The sequence below is a fragment of the Otolemur garnettii genome, unplaced genomic scaffold (genome assembly GCF_000181295.1).
Source record: "Otolemur garnettii isolate 467f Iridium unplaced genomic scaffold, OtoGar3 scaffold00124, whole genome shotgun sequence".
NCBI lineage: Eukaryota > Metazoa > Chordata > Mammalia > Primates > Galagidae > Otolemur > Otolemur garnettii.
Window position 1 is genome coordinate 4,522,979 of NW_003852519.1, and position 25,757 is coordinate 4,548,735.

The window sequence follows — 25,757 nt, forward strand, 5'->3', positions numbered from 1 at the left end:
TTATTTCATTAGGGGTAGCTAAATAATGTAGTTTGCTTTAATTTGATTCTTACATTGTTAAATCACACATTTTCTTCTCTCTTCTCCTTTGATACGAAGACTGACTTTATAATCTTTGCTTTTTTTATTTTTTGGCCAGGTCTGGGTTTGAACCTGCCATTTCTGGCATATGGGCGCCCTACTCCTTTGAGCCACAGGTGCCACCCCTACAATCTTTGCTTTTGTTGAATCCTTTTCCCTTCCCTCCAGATGTCCCTTCCTTCATACATTTTCTTATCAAATAGTTGTTATTAAATGAATCTTGGTTAAGTGAATGGCTATAGTACTTCTTTTGTTCTGGTATATCAAAGCTTCCTCAGACTTTAAGCTTTCTTTTTAATTAAGCTATGTGTTTTCATCATTGATTCATCAAGTATTTGTAGATCACTTGCTACATATGGGTTAAAGAGAGTGATAGGGAGCTGGACTTGATGTTAATACATCAAATACATTAATTTGATGTATTAATGAAGTTGTCTGAATCCCTTTGCTGTGGGGAAGCTTTAGTCTCTTGTTAGCAACGTCTGGTCTGAGTAAACCTTTCAACAATCACAACATAACCACTAGTTTACTTGCCAGTGCCTGATATATAGTAACCATTTACGTTTTTGTAGATGGGGTGGGGGTTATAATATTGTTCTGTTAAACTTCATTGAGACCATAGAAGACTTAGTGATTGAGCAGCTAAGGAAAGTTGCTCAGAAGAGACATTGAATTGGATATTTGATAGAGTAACTGAGCATACAAGCTAGATATATATGATGGTAAAAGGGGGACACTAAAAATACTTAAAATTATACAGTGAAAAATACAGAATGGCCATAAAGTTCGTTAAATTGTCCATGAACTTTATGGCCACGATGTATTTATTGATTGACAAATTGCTTTTATTTTATTGGTAGATCTTCTTTTCAAGAGAATATATTTCCATTTAAACAAAATTTATTCTAAAGTGAAAAGATACTCATGTACATCAAAGCCAAAAAAAGTATTGACGTTAATTATCTCAGCATTATAAAACAACATAAGTTGAATTATAACTCTGCTTTAATTAGCTTCTGAGCTGTATTAGTCCCTAATATGTCAAAGTTGCATTTTATGTTTATTAAATTTAAAATTCTTGACAGCTTCAATTGATTCTTATCCATGGAACATATTTTTAATTGAGAAAATATTTTCTTTACAGGTGCTGGGGTACTTGGTAAGCTCAGCGCATTCTGTAAATGGAAGATATTCTCAGTTTTCCTTTTTTTTTTTAAATTGAAATGTAGAATAGTTTCTTTTTTTTAAAGAAAGAATCTCTCTTTGTCACCCTGCGTAGAGTGCTGTGATGTCACAGCTCACAGCACCTCTAACTCTTGGGCTTAGGTGATTCTTTTGCCTCAGCAAGAGAATATCTCTGTCTCTTTCACAAATATATCAGTGAAATCATTTTCATTTCCAGCCATAGTTTCCATGTGATTGCAGTCACCAATACAGATCTCAAGTCCCAAGTAGCTGGGACTATAAACACCCACCACAATCCCTGGCTATTTTTTGTTACAGTTGTCATTGTTTAGCTGGCCCAGGCGGGGTTCGAACCCGCCAGCCTGGGTGTATGTGGCTGGTGCCATACCCACTGTGCTACGGGCACCAACCCTGAAATGTAGAATATTTTACCACAAAAAGTTCACACCTAATATATTGTTGCCTCCATTCAGAGGCACAAGAATAAATATTTTTATAAGGCAAAGCTTGTCAAATAAGATATCTATTTATCATTCCTTTGTATGTTTTGCTAAATATACTGTAAAATTACAGGCCTTCTCAATTTCATTTCTTTCCAGTATAAAATATAAACTCCTTCAATTTAAAATAAGAGCTTGTGGTAGCTAGTCTCCAAGGATGGACCAGGTCTCTGGTCTTGATGCCCTCGTATAATCCCCTACTGCAGCAACTCTGGACTGGTCTGTGACTCACGGTGATAGAATGTGGTAGAACTGAAGATCTGAAAGCTGCTTTTATGCTTTTTGGAACTCTGAGCTGCCTTTGAAGGAATTTACCTACCTTATTGGAGAAGGCACTTGGAGAGGTTCTGGGACGACATGGACAGACAGAAGGAGACCTAGTGTCCCAGCAGAGCCCAGTCTTCCAGCTACCCACTCCCTCTAAGACACCAACATATCAGTGAAATCATTTTGCATTTCCAGCCATAGTTTCCATGTGATTGCAGTAACCAATACAGATCTCAAGTATGAGCAGCAGCACAACCACTCAGCTAAGCCTCAGTCAACTTATCAGGGGAATAAAACATGGTTGTTTCGTGGTGGTTTGTTGTGCAACAATAGATAGTCAAAACAGTTGAGACATTCCAAAGTGCAACTTAAGGATTTTAAAATTAATCTCTCTACACAAGTTGAAATCTCATCATTTAATTTGTTCAATTCCATTCTTTTGTAGGGACAAATTTCACTGTTTTTCTCTTGGCAATACTGTCCTCAATTACTGTCAGCACTAATTGTAGTTCACTAAAAGTTTCAAAAAGCAGAGGCTTTTGATGTTTTATTTAATATGTTATTTTACAAAAAGATTTTCAACTGATTTCAGAAAAAAAAATGAAGTCAACATTTATAACTCTTATTTAGAAGATAGCTTGAGACCAGCATACATCAGCTTAGGTTAATTGACACACGAGTTCTTGCCCAGTTGGGTGTTTATAGTATTAAAGTGATGATGACCTGCCGAGAGAGAGAGGACATATTGCCAGGGAGGTGTATTTATTTTTAGTTTCACATCTGTTTTCTCACAAAGATCAGGTAGTTCATTTATTCTATGTATATATAAAATATTTACAATTTGACAACCATAGTTTGTACTTGAATTCTTAGACTGTGGAATTGTATTTGAATGAAATTATAAATTGAATATCAACCACAATGAGATCCATTGCTTCAGTCCTAGTTCTGCTCCATAAGTTTCTTGATTTAATAAGAACATTCATTTTATCTTGATATTAGACTTTCACAAAATTTGTATCCATGTTATCACTGCAGAATTAAAGAATCATAAGTTCCATGCTAACCTTTTTAACTGACTTCATCGTGGCAGCCAAACTAATGTCAGATGTTTTACCTTCAACAGACTTCCAAACTTTCTCTTTGATTTGGTAAAATCAACTTTAAAAAAAACAGTCCGATATGTGTATTAATTTATCTGATTTTGTGTTTGAAGTACCTGTGATTCTGATATAAAACTAATATTTTCTACTACCTTGTGAAATGCTTCTGCTAATGAAGCCAACGACTTAATGACTACTCCTTTACTTCTTGTCCATGCTCCAGAAATTTGGATGTAAAAGTGGATACTATTTAGAATGGTCACTGAAGTAGTCATTTACCTATGTGTAGGTTATGCTTCAGAGTTTAATGTAGTGTTATCTTCTGAGGATGAGTTAGTTAAATTGCCACCTTTGGGCATAGGCTTCTTAACATAACTGCTAATTTTTAAAGTAGATACTGATGCTTTTTAGCAGATTGAGGTCATCTTGTAGTTGGCGACCTCTTTGGTTTCCATGGCACATGGTAGGTGTTGAAAAACATTTTGTGCAAATAACATATAATCAACTTTCCTGAGAGATGGGAGGGAATTCAGAATTAAAATTTCATTAAACACACATTTGGGGGGGTTATTGTTGCTGATCAGTTTCTTGTTGTTGTTCTCTTGTTATATAGAATTAAAAAGCCTGATCCAAAGTAAATACAGGCCGGGCTCAGTGGCTTAAGGCTGTAATCCTAGCACTCTGTGAGGCTGAGGCCAGTGAATAGAATAATTAGCCGGGCATAGGGGTGGGCACCTATAATCCCAGCTACTCGGTAGGCTGAGGCAGGACGATCATTTGAACCCAGGAGTTTGAGATTATAGTGAACCAGGCTGAAAACATGGCACCTCCACCCAGGGGTACAGAATGAGACTCTGTCTCAAAAAAAAAGAAAAAGAAAAAAGAAAAAACGTAAACCAAAATAAATAAATAAATAAATAAATACAGTGGAACCTCTGTAAGTTGACCATACAGGGGACTATAACAAACTAGTCTATACAAGGAGGGGGTTAACATAAGGAACTACATCTGCTCTACTGATCTGTACATCAGTTGCATCTCTGGTCTGTGAAAATTGGGTCAATTTAAGGAGGTGATCAGTGTGGGAAGATGGTCAACTGTGGAGGTTCTGCTAGTTTTAGACATACAGAGTATATTTTCAGTCTGCTCTCTGCACTCTGCGGGGGGTCTAGAGGATTGATTTCCCACATATATTGAATGTTCACCTACCCTCCAGTAGGGACTCATTCATTCTACTGACTGGTGCATTTGTATCTCTTGCGTGCCTGGGCTCAGGCTGGGCTGCAACTGGCTTCTGTATTGAATGGCTAATTAAATACCTCCAAGACTGATTGGACTTAGCTGTCTGTAGGCACTCTTATTCTGAGTACCCTCAGGGATTGTGAATGCCCAGCTTGCTGAGAGTGCTAATTTTGTTAGGACTGGGAGGGTAGGGAAGAGTCAAGTCATGGTCTTTCTTTCAGCGTGAATCACTTGCTAAAGTAATTCTCTTCACTGCACCCTCCTCTTACATGCTGTGAGACATTCCTGGAGACCTTGGCAGAAGCTGGAGTCCACCAAACCCATCCTGATTTATTTTGACTTTGTTAAGAAATTAAATATACTAGACAAGCGCTAACATAGATGAGACTGGGCCTGTGGTGGGCAACTCAGGACGAGATGGTCACCCTAGGGAGGATCAACAGCTTAGCACTTGGACTGTGTTTGGAGGAGTTGTGGAATTTTGTTCTGGCAGACACTTAGAGCGTGGAGAGGTTGGGGAGCGGGGACAGAAAGCTCAGTCCTGACAGTTAGTTCTAATGTCCCCTTCAACATGGAGAATAATCTGAGAATATTTAGGGGTGGTGAGCTGAGGAAGTTCTTCCTTAAATTTTGTGTTTTGGGAATGTCAACTTTTGTTTGACTTTTCACTCTCTAGTTAGGAATAGTAGCATCAGAGATTGAGTAGCCCTCATCTGTTTGAAGGCAGATTTTAAAGACAGTATAGAAATGCTGTGATCAGTGGATTGATGACCTTGACCCTGTCTCTGCCGCACCCTCACCAGTGTCTTGCCGGCCCCACCTCTAAAAAACTTCCCATCTCATACCTGGAGATATTTCCATGCCGAAAAAGTTTATGTAAGGACCGTTCAAGCCTCAGCCACACCTCATGATATGCAGTGTATTTTATATAGCCACATAGTTCGTGCCGATATACGCGGAAATGAAACAGAACTTCCATAAATGACCCTTACATGTATTACATGCCGTGTACTCTGAATATTTTCTATTTTCTGTTTGTTCTTTTTTGTTTTTAAATGCTGCTTGCAACTGACAAAATTGATTTCATGACATATCCATGGGTTATGACCCTCATATTGGACAACATTTTATTATGGGATCTGGTCCTTCCCTTCCTCTCTCACTTTATCTCTATCCCTCCCTCTACCTGGCCTTGTTCCCCTCTGACGCACTGGGTCCCTCTGGCTTGCCTTAGATGTTACACGTTCCCTCTTACCTTAAGGACTGTGTGTGTGCCCTTCTTTCTGCCTAGAATGCTGTTTTCCTGGGTGACTGCCTCATTGCTCACTTGGGGCTCTGCTGAAATGTTTTCTTATCCTACTGTCCTGGCCCATGCCCATCCTGCATTGTGGCTTATCCTATGTGACTTTCACTATAATCTATATATATTATATAATATATTCAATAGATATTTATACAGTGTGTTTGTTTTCTCTTTTCATTAGAAAAACTCTGAGAGTAAGGATTGCATTTTTTCATTCATTGGGGAAGCCTTAGAGTATAGGGCAGTGCCTGGCACTGTAATAGGTACCCCTTATATAGTAGTTGATGAAAGAACGTAATTCAAAGGCCGGGCACCGTGGCTCACACCTGTAATCCTAGCACTCTGGGAGGCTGAAGCAGTTGGATTGCTTGAGCTCACAAGTTTGAGACTAGCCTGAGCAATAGCATGACCCCATCTCTACTAAAAATGAAAAACTGAGGCAAGAGGATCACTTGAGCCCAAGAGTTAGAGGTTACTATAAGCTATGATCCCATGGCAGGGATCTACCCAGGGTGAGACTCTGTCTCAAAAAAAAAAAAAAAAAAAGATAGAACATAATTCATAGCATTGCACTTATCAAATTCCCAGAGACGTTTTTTGTGCCTTATCTGTCTCAGCTCTTAAGTTCCCAGAGACTCTGTAAGCAAGCCTAGAGTCATTTGGTGTAGGAACTCTAGAGTCCTGTGTACCTTGGACTAGAGGGGAATGCAGACCCTGGGATAGTCTGCACCCTTGGCCACACAGATGCCCCATGTGAGGAGAATGGGACAGCCCCGGTGGGCCAGAGCAGGCTCTAAAGCAGTACTTTTCAACTGTGCCCTGGGACACGGGTATGCCTTGAAAAACTTTAAAGATATATAATTATTTTAGAAAGAAGGTCAAAGCACTGTAAGTATATTCCTTTTTTTACTCTTTCTGGATCAACATAAGTTAATTATGCCACAGAAGTTTTATTATAAAGTATGCTGTGATATAAAAAAGGTTGAAAAACACTGCTCTAAAGTGTGGGCCCATCTTGCCAGCTGTGTTGGTTTTTATATGCGTAGGAGTAATGTAATAGGCAGCTTCTACTGCATAGCCTGTGGTGCTAACATTTTCGTGATCTTTGCTGTGGGGATAGTGACATTCTTACATTATCATTTCTGCCTGACGCTGTACAACGCGTCAGCCTGGCTTTTGGGAAGAGCTCAGTGGCCAAAGATTGGTCGTGAAGGGTTTGGAGCAGTGGTGGTGCTCCAAGAGGACATTGTGTAGCGCTGGTGCCTGGACCACAGTGTCGGCTACCTTACCAGCTTACCTGCTGCCGTCTGCCTTTCCAAACCTGTAAGGCACACTGCTGCTGGCAATTCCTTCTCATTCAAGACTCAAGTATATGTATTTTTTCCTGCTTAATCAGGTAATATGTGCTCTTTGTAGAAATTTTTAAGTATTATGGGAATATGTGTAACATAGGAAAATGGAGATCTGATATAATCCTACCTCTGAAGAGAAATACTTCTTTCAATTTGGAATATAGTCTTTATTTTTTTGCACATATGCCAGTAGATGTGTGTTTTATATTGTTTTTGTTTCCATATACATTTTTAATTAGAAAGTCATACCACTATGCAGATTACTTATTTTCACAGAGTGACATATCCTAATCAGATTTCCACGGCAGTACACACTGATGGATCCCATGCTATTCATGGCTGAATTGTGTTCTACCTTACAGATACGCTTTGTATTATTCAACTGGGCATAGATCTTGGTGTCCTGTGTAACAACACTACCATAAATAAATATCTTTTCAGATTTGGATTTGTATTCTTATTTAAGTATGTCGGTGGAACATACTCTATATGCTGATTTTTAGAAAAATCCTTCTTTAACTCTGTTATATCCTTGTTTGGCAATTTTCAGTGACTCCTAATCAGCTACAGCATAAAGTCTAGACTAGTGCTGCTTTATAGAAACAACGGGAGACACGGAGTAATTGTAAATTCTCTAGTGTACGTATTATATAAAGTAAAAAGAAATATGTGAAAATATGAACTCAGACTATCTTCTACTGTGTTGACATGTTTTGAAAGAGAGTTGTAACCCATTTCGCTTTGGGTGCAAGACAGAAACCACAGCCAGATGGAGGAGGGGTGTGAGCAGTGAATAGATGAGATTGGTATAGAGGCAACAAATTAGAAGACCAAGTTGGTCTTCAACTTGGTGCCAGCAAGTAGTTTTTCAGAGGACATGGTAAACTTATTAGTCACCTGGACTTGGATTGATATCCTGAAGAATAGTCTGATAGGTGAATGTATGTGGGAGGAAAGTTAGAGATTGAGGCAGATGGCAGTGGGGAAGTGTGTCATTATAGTAAGGCTGTCTTGGTTATGGCAACATACGTTGTCCGCTTACTGATGTCTTGGTTTCTAGAACATCTGTTTGGGTTCTAAGGACTAGACTTAAGCAACTGGAAGAGTTGGCTAATGCCCAGTGGGTCGCAAAGATGCCCTAGAATGCTCACCTGTGTTTGTTGGATTATAGACTTTGGGAAGAAGACTAATTCTAGATCCCACCTGCTGAGATTTGGAGCTGTCAGGATAGTCTCAGTTTGGGTTGGGAAAGATGAGGTTCAGTCTGATCATTTGTATAAAGTGATTGTCTTATGGGCTTGATTGTATCGAGCACATACTGACATTTAGAAACTTTTTTTCTAGCCTGTATAACCCTTTTCAAGGGCAAAGTTGAAAGACCAGACATGATCAAGTGATACTTTATTCATTTCAACATCTGAAATAAATTCACCATGATGAAAGGTACAAAAGCATTTACTGAGTAATTCTATCTTTGTGTTTTTTTTTTTTTTTTTTGAGACAGAGTCTTATGTCACCCTCAGTAGAGTGCTGAAGTGTCACAGCTCACAGCAACCTTAAATTCTTGGGCTTAAGCAATTCTCTTGCCTCAGCCTCCCAAGAAGTTGGGACTGCAGGTGCCTGCCACAATACCCGGCTATTTTTTTGTTGCAGTTGTCATTGTTGTTTTAGCTGGCGCAGGCCAGGTTCGAACCCTCCAGCCTCTGTGTATGTGGCCGGCACCCTACCCACTGAGCTATGGTCGCTGCCCCCCCCCCTTTTTTTGACGTAGAGTCTCACTCTGTCTCCCCTGCATAGAGTGCCATGATGTCATAGCTCACAGCAACCTCAAACTCCTGGGCTTAAGTGATTTCTTTCTCTTAGCCTCCCAAGTAGCTGCAACTACAGGCTCCTGCCACAATGCCTAGCTAGTTTTTTCTATTTTTAGTAGAAACAGGGTCTTCGTTTGCTCAGCCTGGTCTTGAACTCCTGAGCTCAAGCGATCCACTTCATGCTCCCAGAGTGCTAGGATGGTAGGTGTGAGCTGCCTTTCATGGCCTTGAGCAACTCTTTTTGTGCTTGACGCCTACACATATGGGAGGGAGTGGCTAATCCTTGAGAGGTTATAAATTAGTATTAAAAATGATACAAAAGTAATAGACAATTACGTGATACATAATGATTCTCAGTAATATACTCTGTTATTAAAATATATTGTTACCTATCAGTAAATGACTACTTAGAAGATAAGACTTAGAAACAAATTTGGGGAGTCTAGTTAAATATTAAAACCCACAAGGAATCAAGAGAAACCAAGGGAAGTTTAATCTCTCTCATTTTCCCCCCATTTTTTTTTTTTTTGTGGGGGGCAATTCTCTAATAAAGCATCATGATTTACTTTGGTCCATTGGAAATAAAGGTAAAATCAAAACACAAGATACGCCTCTTTTCATAGGGTTATTGCTTGGTACTACATGTTTTAGGAACATTATGAAAAATATAGGAACATATGTAAAAATACAAATGGAAGTGATGGAAAGGCTAGAAAGATTTGCAGGGAAAATGATCTTTGTCTCCACTGAGACTCGAACAGGAAAATAATAATAGTAAATTGTGAGAAAAGCATTTCAGAACAAATTTCTAACCAACAGAAGGGCCCGAAAGCCACCAAAGAGACATGCTAAGAAATAGTAGGATTTCTTCTTTGGAGAGTTTTAGGAACAAACAGTACTGTCTTCCAATCATGGCTTCATGTCTGTCCTCCCCAAAGGCGTGTGTACTTGAAACCTTTCCTGGCCCCGTAAGAAGAAGATTCTATGGTTCTGATGAGATTGTGTGCTTTAGAACCACTTCTCCTGGAGGGGAGACACTAAAGGGTACTTGAATAAAGTATTAAAAATTATAAAGGACATAACGAAGGCCAATCAGTTCTTTCTTTTCCCCAGACCCCATAATGTGAGAACAAGGGTTACTGGATGAAATTAAAGAGTAGCAAATTAAGTGCTAATAAAATGAGATAGTCACTTATATAATTCATTGCCATGGGAGGTCACAGAAGCAAACTTTGTGGCTAGATTAAATATGGGGCCGGATGATTTTATGGCTGCTAATGATATTTTTAGCAGGTGAGGCTGTTATTGTGAGAGAAGTAACCCTATTACATTCTCCAATAGATGGTTTTCAAGGACCTCTGGCAAGTGATGTCTGAGAAGGATGAGAGCAGGCCTTGTAGTTCCTAACCTTTGGTAGAAATGGTGCTAAAAATTGGTTTTTAAGGAGAACGTCCTCAAACATCTCATTCATGCTTCAGTCCCAACTTTTATTTTGGAGATCCAAAAGTCCCCTCTAATCAGAAGCAATTAAAAAAGAATTGCCCAGAATTAGATCATTTCTGGTCTTTGGGGAACAACCTGTTTGTTCAATGGCACCCATGTGTGGAGTATTTTGCATGGAGTCTTTAACATCTGTTAGAGCTATGAACATTTAGACACATCAGTGCCATTCTTACTGAAGGGATCTGCACCAAAAGTAGACTGCAGGGTTGCATGGAAGCACAAAGAAGCATAGCCGCATCTCAACCTGTGAGGTTCCAGGGAGGCAAGCCGAGAAGGTGACATTTGAACTGAGTCTTAAAGGAGAAGTAGAAGTTCACTCTACAGGACAGGTAAGGAAGGGAATTCCTAGGTGAAGGAACAAATAGGGTGCACAGGTCCAGAGACAGAACATGACACATGTATCAGGGAATGGCCAGTAGTTTGGGAAAGCTGTCCCTGGAGTTGGGGCCAGGGAGAGGATGGGCATGTAGAGGATGAGGATGCCAGATGGTGAAGGGTCTTGGTCTTGCCTGAGACCTTCCCAGCAGAGTACTAGTGTTTCCAGTGGTGACAGTGGTGGAGGGTGCAGAGCAGACAAAAGGGGAATGTCCTTTGACCCCCTTTAGGCCTCTCTCCAGCGAGTGAAAGGCCTCCTTCTTTCTGATCACTGTCAATAGTTACTTGGTGGTGAGCTTGGTAGTTCATGCAACTCCCTGCTTCACTCATTTTTCCTGTCTGCTTGGAAAAATTTCATAATCTTGACCATGAACCTAATCACCATTAAGAGTCTCTCCTATGTTTAGAAAGAGGGAGGTTCTTACAGGTCTTACATAAATGGAGTTGAGTCTAGTGTGTCCATCTGATTTGATTCCCTTGGGCTCTGCTAGAACAAAATCAGTCTCAAAGAAGAGGCAGACTTCATTAGCCTGACCCCACACTCCCACTTTCTCTTGTGAAGTTGGCTCAGCAAAGAAGCATGAAAACATACAATGTCTTGCAGGAGCAGGAGCAGATGGATGGAAATGTTAAAAATCTGTTTTGTTAAGTGATTTCAGCTAAGAAAATAATTTAATTAGAGAGGAAAAAAGCAGCAAAACTCTATTCCTTCTTCACTGATATTTAAATAAGAATATCATTTTAATCACTTTGGAATCTCACTTAGAATTTCTACACCATTAATATGTTATTGATACCCTTTAAGAAGCATCAAATGGAAATGAGAGAAAGAATGTCTCTTATAAGCATTGGTTTTCTTGGTGGTCCTATCTGTGTGGTGAATGCAAATACTTTATTATTATTTGTATTTTTAGGTGATACAGTATGTGGTCAGCAATTTCTCCCATTACATTAAAAAGAGTTGTGCAATTGGAACAATTTTCTAATGGGTAGCCTTTTTCACAGCCATCTTTTAAGGGTCTTTTAAGAAGATGTTCTGTAAAAACATAGAGTTGCCAGAGAGGTGTAGAAATGAGCTTAGTTACAGAAGGAAAATGTGTACATGCCTAATTTGCTGTGAGGCCACCTATGTTATAAGATAGGGATGGATGGTGTTAGACACTCAAACACAATAACATCAGGTCTCACAGTATAGTAAGTACAAGGAATAATTTCATCATGACGCCCTGATGAATTAAATACAAGTTCTGTAATAGACATATATCCAAATGTTAGCTCTGTCTGGGCATCTGACAGTGTTCTCACAAGAGTTAACATTTAGACTGGGTCTTAAAGTAGAAATTACAGTTACTCAAAAGAGAAGAGAGGGCAGATCAAGGTAGGCGAGAACATTGCCAAACACAAGCAACAGAATGTATTTTGAAACTTTGAACAGCTTGTTTTTCCTTTCCTTTTTTCTAAGTTCTATTATACTAATGTTGTTATTTCTAAAACATTTTGAATTATTCTCCTTTGGAGAAAGAATGAGCTGTATCCTCTTAGCATCTTGTAGATATTAATCTTGTCAGCAAGGGGGTGGTGATCAACGATTCCTTTAAGTCTGGACATTAATTCACTTAAGTATTTATTAATCATTTTCTCTCCTGAGTTAGACACTCACAAATAAGTCTTTGCTGTCAGAAGTGAGGTACGTGGTGCGGGTAAACACACGTTTCCCCCTCCTCATTTTTACACGTCTGTGTTATGAATCAATACAGGTTCTTCTAGTTCCACATGTACTTGATTTAACTTGAAGTAGGCTTTTTGATGACTGGGCTTCCTTCAACAAGGTTATTTATTTGTATTATAGTTGTGTGAAAGAGAAATGAGCTTTAAAAGAGCGTTGATGGCCAATGAGAAATGTATCCTTTCAAGGACCATGTGAAAATAGGTGACTAAATTTAATACAGCGTTGAAGTTTCAACAAGTGTTGTTTCTTTCCCCTTTAGACCTCAGCTGGATCTCCAAAGTACAAGTGAATCATCCTGCAGTCCTGAGGCGCGCGGAACAGATCCAGGCCCGCAGAACTGTGAAGAAGGAGTGGCAAGTAAGGGCTCTCCTTGAGCATTCTGTCCCTGTATTTTACAGCGCGAGCTCTCTTCCCTCAAGGCCACAGTATTGAATTTCGCTCAAGATGTATCTAAACTTAAAAGATTGCAGCTGTCCATGACTTATTTTAATAATTCATATATGATGATGATGGGTTGGAGAAAGATAACACATTTATCCAAACAAGTTAAAAATCTTATCACTCTTGAGTGGCAAAACCGCAAATGAATTTGAGGCATCTTTATTCATGAGCGAATTAAATGGCATATTTTCTCAACACATTTATTCAGCTTCTTAGACGTGCCTTCTTTGGTTGTCTTCCGTTTTAATTTAAAAACCCTAACGTCTAAACCTGGCGTGTCCACTCCCGAGGCCCTTAGGTGTAAGAGCTGACCTTTTTCTGATCATCATGTTTACCTTCCGATTCCTTTTCATAAATCACTTTTTCAAAATCCCAGAAATGATGTTTCTTAGAGTCCTTCTGGGCAGCATATTCTTCAGTGTATCCCAACCGAGACATGCTATGCCAGACTAAAGGAATTCAGAGTTCATTGCACAAGTGGGGCAGAATATTATGATTGAATCTTTTGGAGGGGCGTTTTATATTTTGCTCATTTTTGGAAGTGTTCTGATTGAAAAGATAAAAGGAAATTCGTTTGATTGAGCATGTCCTTGGAGACTTTTTTTTTTTTTTAAATAATGCCTCATCCCAGAATCCAGAGTAGGAAATAAAATGTAAGATAGAAACCTTCTTTCAGCTTGGCGCCTGTGGCTCAAGTGGCTAAGGCGCCAGCCACGTACACCTAAGGTGGTGGGTTTGAATCCAGCCCGGCCTGCCAAACAACTATCATGGCTGCAACAACTAACAGGCATTGTGGCGGGTGCCTGTGGTCCCAGCTACTTGGGAGGTGGAGGCAGGAGACTCGCTTGAGCCCAGGAGTTGGAAGTTGCTGTGAGCTGTGATGCCACGGCACTCTACTCAGGGGGACACCTTGAGGCTGTGTCTCAAAAAAAAAAAAGAAAAAGAAACCTTCTTTCCACGTTCTCCCACCTTAGGACAGCCAGGACCAGTGAGGTAGGGAAGTCAGAAGTGGGAGACTTGATCTTAGAGGGGTTCCAATTTGAGGTATCTGTGGGAGAAAAAAAAAAAAAAAACGTTGAAGGCTACTCTTTTAATCTGGATAAAGTCATCTTATTAATGACTGTTGGGCTATGCGTTTAATATGTATCAGAATATGCCTTAAGACAGTGTCGATTTAGATATTAGTACCCACATGTAAGTAATGATTGCCTACTAACTAGGTGAGAGATTACTTTTTGAAAACAATTACTTTGTTTTTACTTTTCTTCAAACAGGCTGCTTGGCTCCTGAAAGCTGTTACCTTTATAGATCTTACTACACTTTCAGGAGATGACACGTCTTCCAATGTTCAAAGGCTCTGTTATAAAGCCAAACATCCGATCAGGGAAGATCTCTTAAAAGCTTTAAATATGCACGATAAAGGTAATGTTTGTTGTGTATAATCTGCCTGGTGTTTACCTGTTCATCATACTAATTACTAAATCTAAGACAACTGAGCTTCTTAAATGATAGCAGTGATAAAAATCAAGATAGAAACCTGTGTTCTATGTACATAGACAAATAATTGAGATTCATCCGTGAAAAACAGCAGGAAGAGAGTCTGAGTCTTGTTTTTAGGTCAGTTCTTCCCGCCCGTGGATTAAAGTTGCCAGTAGAGACTGCCTTTATATTTCTTTTCAATTCTTTTAGTTTTGAAAGTTGTCTTTTTTTTTTAATCTAGTGACTCTAAAATATTGATTCTGATTCCCAAGCTACATGTGAAAAAGCCAGTCTCATTACTTAATAATCACATCTCATGCATAAAGTATTTTCTGTGAGTAAATGAAATACTTTTGAAAATAAAATGCAAATCGGAAATATTGTATGCCTTATATATGAGGTTAGATCTCTCAAAGAGTCGTATTCACTCCCTTTGTACCCATGAGAGAAAGGACTTTCTAAAGTTGCCTTAAGTTTAGAATCCTAGCATTTATAGATGGAGGAGACCTCTGAGAACTGACCCTCCTCATTTTCTAAATAAAGAAACTGAGCCCTGCGAGGCTGGGGAGCCAAACCATCAAGTAAATGGCTTTCCATGGGGGGACATTTCATGGCTCCTGAGTGCCCATCTCCTGTGAGTGCAACTAGAGAGATGAACTGGCCCAAGGCAGGTATTTTTTTTTTTTTTTTTTTTAGAGACAGAGTCTCACTTTATCGCCCTTGGTAGAGTGCCATGGCATCACAGCACAGAGCAACCTCTAGCTCTTGGGTTTAGGCAACTCTCTTATCTTAGCCTCCCAAGTAGCTGGGACTACAAGTGCCCGCCAAAATGCCCAGCTATTTTTTGTTGCAGTTTGGCCAGGGCCAGGTTTGAACCCGCCACCCTCGGTATGTGGGGCCGGTGCCCTACTCACTGAGCCACAGGCACCGCCCCCAAGGCAGGTATTTTGTCCCAAATAATTTGCAGATAACTTATAGACTAAAACAACTCTACAGCTTTCGAAAGGTACTTGTTTCTTTCACGTTGGCACCACCCTCCCCCCTTACGGTACTTAAAAGTAACAACTTTGTGAGATGTTATGATATTGCTTTGCTTCATAATAGTTTATTTTTACTTTTAAGAGCTTATTCCTTAAAATGAAAGTTTCCAGCTTCAGATTTTATTATTCCTTGCAAAAGAGGGAGTATTGAGTAAACTATAGAGTAGTATTAGTTAAACGTTATTTTTCTGCCCCACCCTTTAAATTTCACTTTCATTTTTCTTCTTCTGTCCTCCTTCAAACTGTCCTTCTTTCAAACTGCCCCGTTTAAACGCTAGGTTTTGTTACCAACCTGAAATGAAGTCTTTTCAATGAGTCATGACCACCAAGTTTATTGGTCAGGCATTTTAAAAAATAGGATTATGTTAATCTCAAAGAGTAGCGGATCGAAATTGTTCCAATGATGGTGACGATGAGAAAATAATCCATGTTGTCAAGAATTAGAAGGCAGGGTGGAAAGTAAAAACTTTTTAATTTGTTGTGGCATCATGGGAAAATTATTTTTTTCTCTCATTTGATTTCTGCCAATGTTGTCGTATAAATAATAGTTTAAAGCATATTGTGTGAGCTGAACTTCAAATACAGTAGGCCGTTGCGATTTCTTTCTCATAGGCATTACTACAGCTGCCGTGTGTGTTTATCCTGCCCGGGTGTGTGATGCTGTCAGAGCACTCAAGGCTGCAGGCTGTGATATCCCTGTGGCATCAGGTAAAATTTGTTGCGGCTTTTGTTATTATTATTATTTTTTAAACAGGTTTCTGGTTCTTCAGTTCAGACACCAGGAAGTTTTGCACATAATTTTATAGTATGATTTAAAGTAGTTTAATATATTTAACTAGTTGCATTTATTCATGATTTTAGTATTTATTAATGTTTTAATAAGTAACAGATGTTATGTTAAGTTCCAAGAATATAAAACTGTGCAGAAAGCATCATTGTGGAGATAATTCATTGGGTCTTAAAAGATGAGAAGGATGAGAAGTTCACAACCTTGGTAAGGTAGGCAGTGGATTTTAGACAGCAGCACTGGCACATGTGCACATAGAGAAGCATGTGCAGGGAACTGAAATAGATTTGTAATTGTGGGCTCCAAAGCTGCGGCAAAGGGGGAGCTGCAGGAGTTGAAGCTGGAGGGAGAGAGATCAGGGCCGGATTGCAGAGGGTATCCATGCCATGCTGGGGCATTGGCTTTACCCTGATGATTGGGAAGACACTGAAAGGTCTGGCATGATCAGCTTCATGGCAGAGTTCAGTTTAGTAAATGTTACATAGGTCTGTGTATGTACATAAATGTATAGATTGATGGATAGGTACAACATTCGCGATTGTAGGGGTTTTTTGGGGGGAGAGGGATAGGACACAGGGTCTCTCTGTTACCCTAACTAGAGTGCAGTGGTGTCATATCACCATAGCTCACTGCAGTCTCAATCTCTAGGGAGGGGTCAAGTAATCCTCCTGCCTCAGCCTTGAGAGTAGCATATGCCATCATGTCTGGCTAATTTTTCTATTTTTGGTGAAAACAGGATCTTGCTTTTGCTCAGGCTGGTTTCAAACTCCTGAGCACAAACAGTTCTCCTACCTGAGCCTCCCAGAGTGCTAGGAATACAGGTGTGAGCCACTGCACCCAGCCGAGAGTCTAGTTTTAAAAGATGTTGCAAAGTTATCTTGGCTTAAAAAAATCAGTCTATACAGATCAATAATTTATTTTATTAGAGATTCATTAAAACATATTATGTAGTATTCATATGCAGTCTACATGTGAGGATTCCCAAAATATTTGGAGCTATACCTTTATAGACCCCAATTTTTCATCAGCCCCTGTCAGTTCAGTTTTTCCTTTATGCAACAGGGAAACATGCTTTCCTCTAAGGTGGCGGACCCAAGGAATTTAACCACCTCAAAAAACACAGTTGGGCTGGGGGCAGTGACTCACGTCTGTAATCCTAGTACTTTGGGAGGCCGAGGCAGGTGGATAGCTTGAGCTTGTGAGTTCAAGACCAGCTTGAGCTTGTGAGTTCAAGACCAGCCTGAGAAAAAAATGAGACCCCCTTCTCTACTAAAAATAGAAAAAAAAATAAAAAGCACAAACTGAGGCAAGAGTATTGCTTGAGCCCAAGAGTTGGAGGTTGCTGTGAGGTATGATGTTGCCATAACACCCTACTCAGGACAACAGCTTGAGACTGTCTCAAAAAAAAAAAAAAAAAAAAAGGGAACACAATAGGCTAGCTTTAGAAACAAGGACAGAATTAATGTTGTACATGTAAAATGTGTTACACGTAATAGTATTTCAAAAGTGTAGTTGTATTTTCATTTTCCTGTCCTTTTTACTTGGCTCTGCTCTCCCCAGTTATGCCCTACCCCAATTTTGTGTGCTAATTAGATGTCTCTACCTCCTGAATTCTCTTTCTTTTATTCTCATCTGCCTGGTTGGTTGTTCTGAGATAGGCAGTGGGAGAAACACATATTACAATTTGGTTACCAGCCAAAGAGGTTCTTGAATGAGTAGATCAAGATAAGACAGATTAGTTAGGAGATCTAGAGTGAGTGGGCTGGATAACTAGTGTTCATCAAGACGGAATTACAACTACTATTGTATGACTACCATTGAGAAGATATTGTCTTAATTGCTGGTTACTTAGTGCCCCCTCATGATCATCTCTGCAGCAACTTAATTTCAGGTCTTCCAGCGCATATAGTATTAATATTTGTGGTAACATCAACACAGGAAGAGAGAGCATTCTCTTTCCTCACACTTACGTTATACATATATGTGGTATTATTAACTGTCATTATTGTTTTGGTCTCTAAATGTTGGCTTTCTTTTTGCTCTGAAATTCTTTATTGAGCTACTAACCTGACCTAATGTGTTTTTTTCCTCTCTTCCTCCTCCCTTCCTTCCCTCTGCTAGTGGCCACTGGCTTTCCAGCTGGACAGACTCATTTAAAAACACGATTAGAAGAAATCAGACTGGCTGTGGAAGATGGAGCTGCAGAAATTGACGTAGTAATTAACAGGAGCTTGGTGCTGACAGGCCAGTGGGAAGGTAGGTCTGTGCTTTGCCTAAGAGGGAGTTGTGGTTGGTCTGTGCCTTGCCTAAGAGGGAGCTGCAGTTCTTCCTTGAATCCCCTACTGGGGACCTGAGAACAGGCACTGTGTGTGTAGGTCACTGTTCCAGGTTACAAGTCACCAGATCAGAGGGTGGCTAGGGTTGTGGCGCCTTCTGCCTCTCCTGAGTCTGGCAGTTGTCTTCCTGAATGGACTTTTTGGAACACTTTGGGTGCTTAGGTGAATGGTTATTTCCATGTAATAACTTCATAAACTTAAAAAAAATTGCTTTTACTGATACGGTTTTCCTTTAGAAGGGAAAAGTTACTACTATTCTATACTATTCTGTTAATCCAGCAGTTCTCAATCTGTGGGTCGCGACCCCTTTGGACTGTATTACAGGGTTGCTGCATTAGGAAGGTTGAGAACCACTGTGTTAATCAAATCACTCTAGGCAAGTCTCTTAAGCAAAGTTTTAATATGTTGGAGTAAGCATCTTTTTTATGTTATTTTTTTGTGGACTTTGAGGATGTGGCATTATTAATAATTCTGCAAAGATTGATTTTACTCCTCATATCTTCATAGCCATGAATATAATTTCATATTCACCATTCAGATTAATGATTCACTATCATGCCAGATTACAATAAGACATTGCCTCTTCCAGTAACAATCTATTGTTCTGATAAGTAAATATTAAAGAATCAAATAGAGTTGACCTAAATCATAAATACATTTTGTTTACTAAAGATGAAATCATTTGATAGCTAAAATAATTACTATTTTGTTTTTTCAGAAAAAGTCATTATAACAAGTGGTTTAACTAAAAATTTTTAATGAAATCACAAGTTAAAGCCAAGATAAAATATTGGCTCTTTCTATATGTGTATGTCAAATAAAAGGCATATTATATTCTAATTATGGAGGTTATCTTTACTCACTATTAAAAATTCCCACTAGTCATAAAGTAGATAGAATGATCTGACCCCTCGGAAATAATCCTTGGCAACACTGAGTGCTTCACTTCCCAAGCTTCATATATACACACATGCTGTCCTCACCCTGTTTTAGAGGTTTAAGAAGAAATCGGATTATACTTAATATATTTTTCCTTCACCTGGGACGTGGCCAGTATCTAATGGATAGCTTTCTGTGTTTCTTTCTGTCCATCTGTATTTACCTGCAAAGACTTGATCTATTTGTAAAGCTTACTTCCACTGTTTATCAATTATGAACTGCTTTTGGTTATGAAGTAGCAAGTATTCAGCCAATAGTTTAAATAATCAAGGATTTATTCCCTTACATGAAGTCTAGATATAGGTATGTCAGGGGTGTGTGATGACCCTGCAAAGTGCTTGGAGAGCTGGGCTACTTTCATCTTTCAGTTCCAAGGCCTGTGCCCCTACTATCGTGTACAAGGGTACCTCACTATCTGAGAGGACTTCTAAAGCTGCAGCCTGTAGGTATTTTCCAGATGATAGGAAGGAAGGGCTTGTCCTATGTGAAGGTCTCACAGCACCTTTGCTTATTGGCCTGAGCTGAGTTACATGGCAGACTGGGCTGCCAGTGAAGCTGGAAGAGGTAGGTTTTAGCTTGGAGGATTAGTTCTGTTCCTATGCGTTCCCGTTGTTTCCCCCTCTGGCCCTCCAGGACTCATCAGCATTTATAATTATTGCCAAATTTAAATTCCTGACAGTTCATAAATATCATTTTGTACATTTAATTTGTATTCCTTTTCTTATTATTGTTCATGTGTGTTTTAGCCATTTGCAGTCTTTCTTAAAAGGTTTATTTTAAATAGATATCCCTGTCCCTCTGTATTAATTTTGCTTATCTGCTTTTACCCACAGATTTCAGTTAAGATTTAAACCTAGAATAAGAAGAAAAAGTGAGCATAATATTTAAAACAAATCTAGAAACAAGCTTTATGTGATTTAGTTGGATAAAAACCTGTATGTCCTTTATATCTTTTATTAAGCAATTATAGAGAGAGCAATATAGTTTGTATTATAACTTATATCTTTTATTAAGCTATTGTAGATATAGAAATATAGTTTATATTTTACTGCTAATTGGAAAATAAAATACAATAGGAGGTAGGTTTTTAGGTAATTGACTGTCCCTTAATGAAGTAGGAATGGTTGTTTTTAAGAACTGATAATTTCCTAATAATAGGCATTTATGCAAAATACAATAACACATCTTTGTCCTAAACCATACTTTTCTATTAACTCTTTTTTATAGTGTTAATAACCTCTTGACCAAAAACAAATTGAAAAGGAACAATTTGATACTAGAAATTTAATTCCAAATATAATAGAAACCTGCAGTGAACATAGGACTTTTTTCACTGCAGTATTTTATCCTAATTTTGATCCTCAATTTGATTACATACTGTATTTTTCAATGTTATGTTTACTATAATATGGGCCTAAAATTAATTTCTTAGGTTTGCTGATGTCAGTGTCTATCAGGTTGTTACATTTTCAAATCCCAGGCTCTTTGCCCTGTATACTGAGGTTTGCAGGGTAGATGGTAGCAAGAAATCCCATTTCTTAAACCTGGCCTACCCATTTGTCACAAGTGCCAGTTTAGGACATGAACTCAAAGAGGAGACCGAAAGGATCTCACGTTCCTATCCTTGGATTCTTCTTGTTAACCATGTAAAATCTCTATTTGCTTCACACTTCTAACTCCTCCATCCTTGACCATTACCAAATGACTTACCTGTTACTTCTCAGAGAAAATAAAAACCATCCGCTGGGAATTCTTCCACGGTCTCTGTATCAGGGCTGCTTTGCTCTGCTTCCTTCTTTTTATCTTCCTCCCAAATTCAGTCTGTCTGTGTCATGGCTCTCAGCACCTGCATGTTCAGAAGCCTGACTCCATTAATTGGCCATTTTTCCTCCTGTATCTGCAGCCTCTCTCTATGAGCTCAATCCCATTAGGCATTTAAACTACTTAGCTTCTCTTAGCCATTCAAAGCAAAAGGCCAACATTCCCTTCCATCCCCAGCCAAGTCTTCCCTTCATATCTTTTTGATTAAAATTACTAAAGGAGTCATCCTGTTTGTCTCAGCAACACATTTGAGCCAAGATACTGATGACCTTCCATTTCACTCTGCCCAGGGGATATTCCTCAGTTATTTATTTTGCTTTACCAGTCAGCAACATTTACCCAGTGGACTATTCCTTCCTTTTGCGAACACTGTCTTGTCATCATTTTGGTGACCACATTGCTGAGGTTTTCCTTTGTTCCTCGTAACTCCTGTGTCTTCTTTGTGAACTCCTCTGTCTCCTCTGTCACCTCTGAAGCTTCCATGGTCCTGGGTTCTGTCCCAGTGAGACATCTCCTCAACCTCTGCAGACTCTCCCTTGGAAGCTTCACCTCTTGGCTGATTTTAGTTACATCGCTTAGGCTGAAGATGATCAAACCTGAGTACCAGAACCTGGGTCTACCTGACTCCAGAACTCATATTCGTTTTCCCACTAAAACCATGTTGCTTTTCATCCATTATTTTCAGGTAAGTAAACAATCCCAGTCAATGAATGAATCTTGACAAAATTTGGAGAAATCTAGCTATTGTAGAAAAACATCTGTTAAAAGGATTGAATTCCCATGAATTTGAGTGGGCCAACCATTGCTGGAGTCACAGTGAGACCCAGAACAAGCCCGGCAGGTGTAGGCTGTGGAGTCGGGAGCACCAGTGAAGCTGGAAGAGTGAGAGCCGAGTTCTACATTAGATACTGCTTGGTTGGAGTCCTGGCTATACCATTAGTAACCCCTTTCTCTTGCATAGGTGGGTGCTTCTCTGTGCTGTCTATTCTTTCGATGTAAAATGGGGATAAAGACACCCACCTCACAGGATTACAATAGGGATGAGTTTAGATAATGCGTAGGAAATGATCATTCTTTCACCTGGCCCAGACGAATCCTCTGTGCCAGCTGCAATTGTGCCTCTCCTTTCGCCTCACCTTCCTTCTCCTTCTGATGATGGTTACGGTCTGTTCTCAAGGGCAGTAACCACACAGTGTAGGCGTTAAGTGAGTTCAGTGGAACTTTAAAGATTCCAGGTTGTGATTTTGATAATTTACACCAAGTCCTTGGGCAAACACTTCTCTTCTCTCTGCCTCCATTTAAATAAGGTACAAATCAGGAGACAGAACTTAATGAGCTTCTAATTCTTTAGCACTCACTGCCTTGACCCATGATTTTAGGTTTAGTGTTTTTCATTCTCGGTGGATATTATTCTCATGATCAGTACAAGTAATACAATATTTCTTTATGCTGATATTGAAGTTGTCATCCAAGTTGCTGTCCTTAAACAGTTCTTTATTTCTTTTTTAGACAGTCTCACTTTGTCACCCTCGGTGGAGTGCCATGGCCTCATAGCTCATAGCAACTTCAAACTCTTGGACTCAAGTGATCCTCTTGCCTCAGTTTTCTGAGTAGCTGGGACTACAGGCGCCCACTACAACACCTGGCTGTTTTTAGAGGCAGGGGCTCCTTCTTGCTTAGGCTGGTCTCTAACCCCTGAGCTCAGACAATCCACCCACCTCAGCCTACCAGAGTGCTGGGATTATAGGTGTGAGTTCCTGTGCCTGGCCTTTTAAGCACCTCCCTCTTTTTTTTTAAGACAGCAGAGTCTCATTTTGTCACCCTCGGTAGAGTGCTGTGGTGTCATAGCTCACAGCAACCTCAAACTCCTGGGCTTAAGCGATTCTCTTGCCTCAGCCTCCCATGTAGCTGGGACTACAGGTGCCCGCCATAATGCCAGGCTATTTTTAGAAATAAGGGTCTTGCTTTTGCTCAGGTTGGTCTCAAACCTGAGTGAGCTCAGGCAGTCCATCCACCTTGGCCTCCCAAGTGCTGGGATTACAGGCATGAGCCACCATGCCCAGCCTTTTTTAGGCATGTTTTAAAAATTAAATGCATTCTGTGCTCTGTGAATATACAGAGGTGTTCTTTTAACTTTTTAAAATGACCTCTCTCTGTTGCATATATTTACCTAATATATTTACCAATGACAAGGATATGCTATCAGCTTCTACCTTGTTTAGAAACCTGGTTTCTTGGGTTTAGGACCTAACGTTGGCTCTACTGGGAGACTCATTCTACACACACTGTGGAACACAAGCCAGCGTGGCGCCAGAGGGGGCTGGCATCATCTCTGACATTCTCGTGTGTGTTCAGTGTACAATTAGAAGTGCGGTTTACCTGCTGGATCCAGAGCCTCACAGACTTTTTACTTCCTTTGCTTGTTCACTTGGTTTAAGGAGTACATACCTCCTAAAACTATCAAGAGTTTTAGGGTCAGAGAATGAAATATTAGGGCCCAAACCACAATATTTTCATTCTTTTTGTATGAGGTGGATCCTAAAAGTCTTGAATCTAAGCAATAACCTGGTTTTGTTTTAATTGCTTATTTTTTTACACAGTAAAGTTGGTATTAAGAACAACCCTGAAAAGAAATTGGTATTTTTCTTCCTTTGGTAGAGCTTGTTAATCATATTACCTTATTAGAAAAGCAATCTCTTACTCTATAGGCACTTTGGGGGGAGGAATCACATAATCTATAATCTGTCATTTCTCTGTTTTGGGGATCGTTTGTAACAGAGAAATTCTGGAGATACTTATGACAGCTGTATGCTTTTATTTTTGTTTTTATGCTATGATTCTTCAAAACATCAAATACTATTGACAAAAATGTGTATGTTTTATCTCTTGTAGGTTATTTTACTATCTTGTGGTATAGCTCATTTCTGTTGTGATCTTGCAAGATTAATTAGTTGCTTTGGTGGATGAAACTGTGTTCTTGAACATTTTGTGACTTTTTAGTTTAAAAGGTTGCCGTACAATTTTATATTAAGTGTTTTGCTGTACATATAATTATCTGAAGAGTTATTTTCAGGCCATTCTTGTGTAGTGTTGAACATCTTTTTGATACTCAAAAAATAATTGCTTAGATATGTTCATTAACAATTATCTTTTAAGTGCCTTTGAATAGCATGAAATATAAAAAGAAATCTACTTCATGACTTTTAGGTAGGAAATATAGTCTTTAAATCATAATTGTATATGTGAAAGCTTTACTAGCATAGTTTTAATGTCTAGAGCAGTGTTTTTCCAGAAAACCTAACAGATTGCCAGCTGCTTAAAGATTAAGAATATACTTTCCTTTTAGGTGGAACCTAGAAAAAAACAAGAAAAAAGTTTATATATTAAATAGAGAAAAGTAGAAAGCTATAGATACAAACTGTAGATAGAGATGGTGTACGGGGCAGTGTTACAGAAGGTGGAGACAGTTGTCAGCTTGTTTTGGATCCTGTTTTAAACAGGTGCAGTGTGACCTCTTCACTTCTTCTCTGCCCATTGGGTCTACATTCTGGTGCACGCAGCCCTTTCCTAGGGTGGCCGAGTCTGAGTTCCAGCCAGTGAACACTCTACTGTCTAAACTCACTCATTTTTCAGCCGGAAATGGCAGGTGAAGGTCAGGTTTTGACCTCTACTTCTCATCCATGTGGCGGTAGCAGAAGGGACGTGGGGAGACAGGAGACAAGTCCTGTACTGGTTGTGCCACTGAATTGATTAAATATCCCCAATGAAATGTATCCAGGGTTTCTAGTACACCCACTTTCATACTCCCGAAAACCTCATTATAAGTCAAAACATTTATTAATAGGTTTTTAATGTGATATCGCTATGTCAGCCACTTCTCTGGTGTATGTGTTTTGTTAAATTTTGCATTATTCTGACTAATTTGCAGTCGTGGTGTTGGAGTTCCATTTTCATTTGTCAGGCATCTTTTATAATTGTCTTCCGAATTATTTCTCTGGTACATGGCAGGAATTGTTCTTTTTTTTTTTTTTTTTAAACTAAATAAGAAATTTCCAGTTTTTGAAATGTTTGAGTTTTTTAACAATGAACATGTGTTACAGATGAGCGAGTGCATAAACAGAAAAATTAATAAAGGCTTTAGGAATAAGGTCATGATGTTTGTAAAGATTTAACTATAAGGACATTTCCTGAAGTATTGTTTATGATAGCAAAAAAGTCTGAATCCTTGAATACCCAATAATAAAATGATTAAATACATCTTTTATGTCCATGTTATAGGAAATTGCACAGCCGTGAAAAATTGTGCTATAGGCCTATATTTAATATGAAAGGATGTCAGTGATGTATTGGGGGGGAAGCAAGTTGCAAAATAATATGTACCATATATAATTACATTTTTTTAGTTTTAAAAACCACAGAGTGGTTGATAGTCTCAAAATCCTCCCCATAAGAAAAATACATGG

The 25,757-nt window shown here is 39.1% G+C and overlaps 1 protein-coding gene across 2 annotated transcripts in view; it reads left to right on the forward strand.

Annotated features, from left to right (window-relative positions):
- DERA (deoxyribose-phosphate aldolase) overlaps nt 1–25,757 on the forward strand; it is a 99,109-nt gene that overhangs the window by 16,145 nt on the left and 57,207 nt on the right. Inside the window, exons 1-5 of one of the 2 annotated variants that reach the window (XM_023517914.1) lie at nt 8,432–8,476; nt 12,711–12,808; nt 14,167–14,314; nt 16,024–16,119; nt 18,320–18,454. In XM_023517914.1, the coding sequence (XP_023373682.1) occupies nt 8,467–8,476; nt 12,711–12,808; nt 14,167–14,314; nt 16,024–16,119; nt 18,320–18,454 (487 nt within the window). In that variant the 5' untranslated portion in view covers nt 8,432–8,466. Of the gene's footprint in view, nt 1–8,431; nt 8,477–12,710; nt 12,809–14,166; nt 14,315–16,023; nt 16,120–18,319; nt 18,455–25,757 lie in introns of those variants that run through there. The other variant, XM_023517913.1, reaches the window with a different exon arrangement.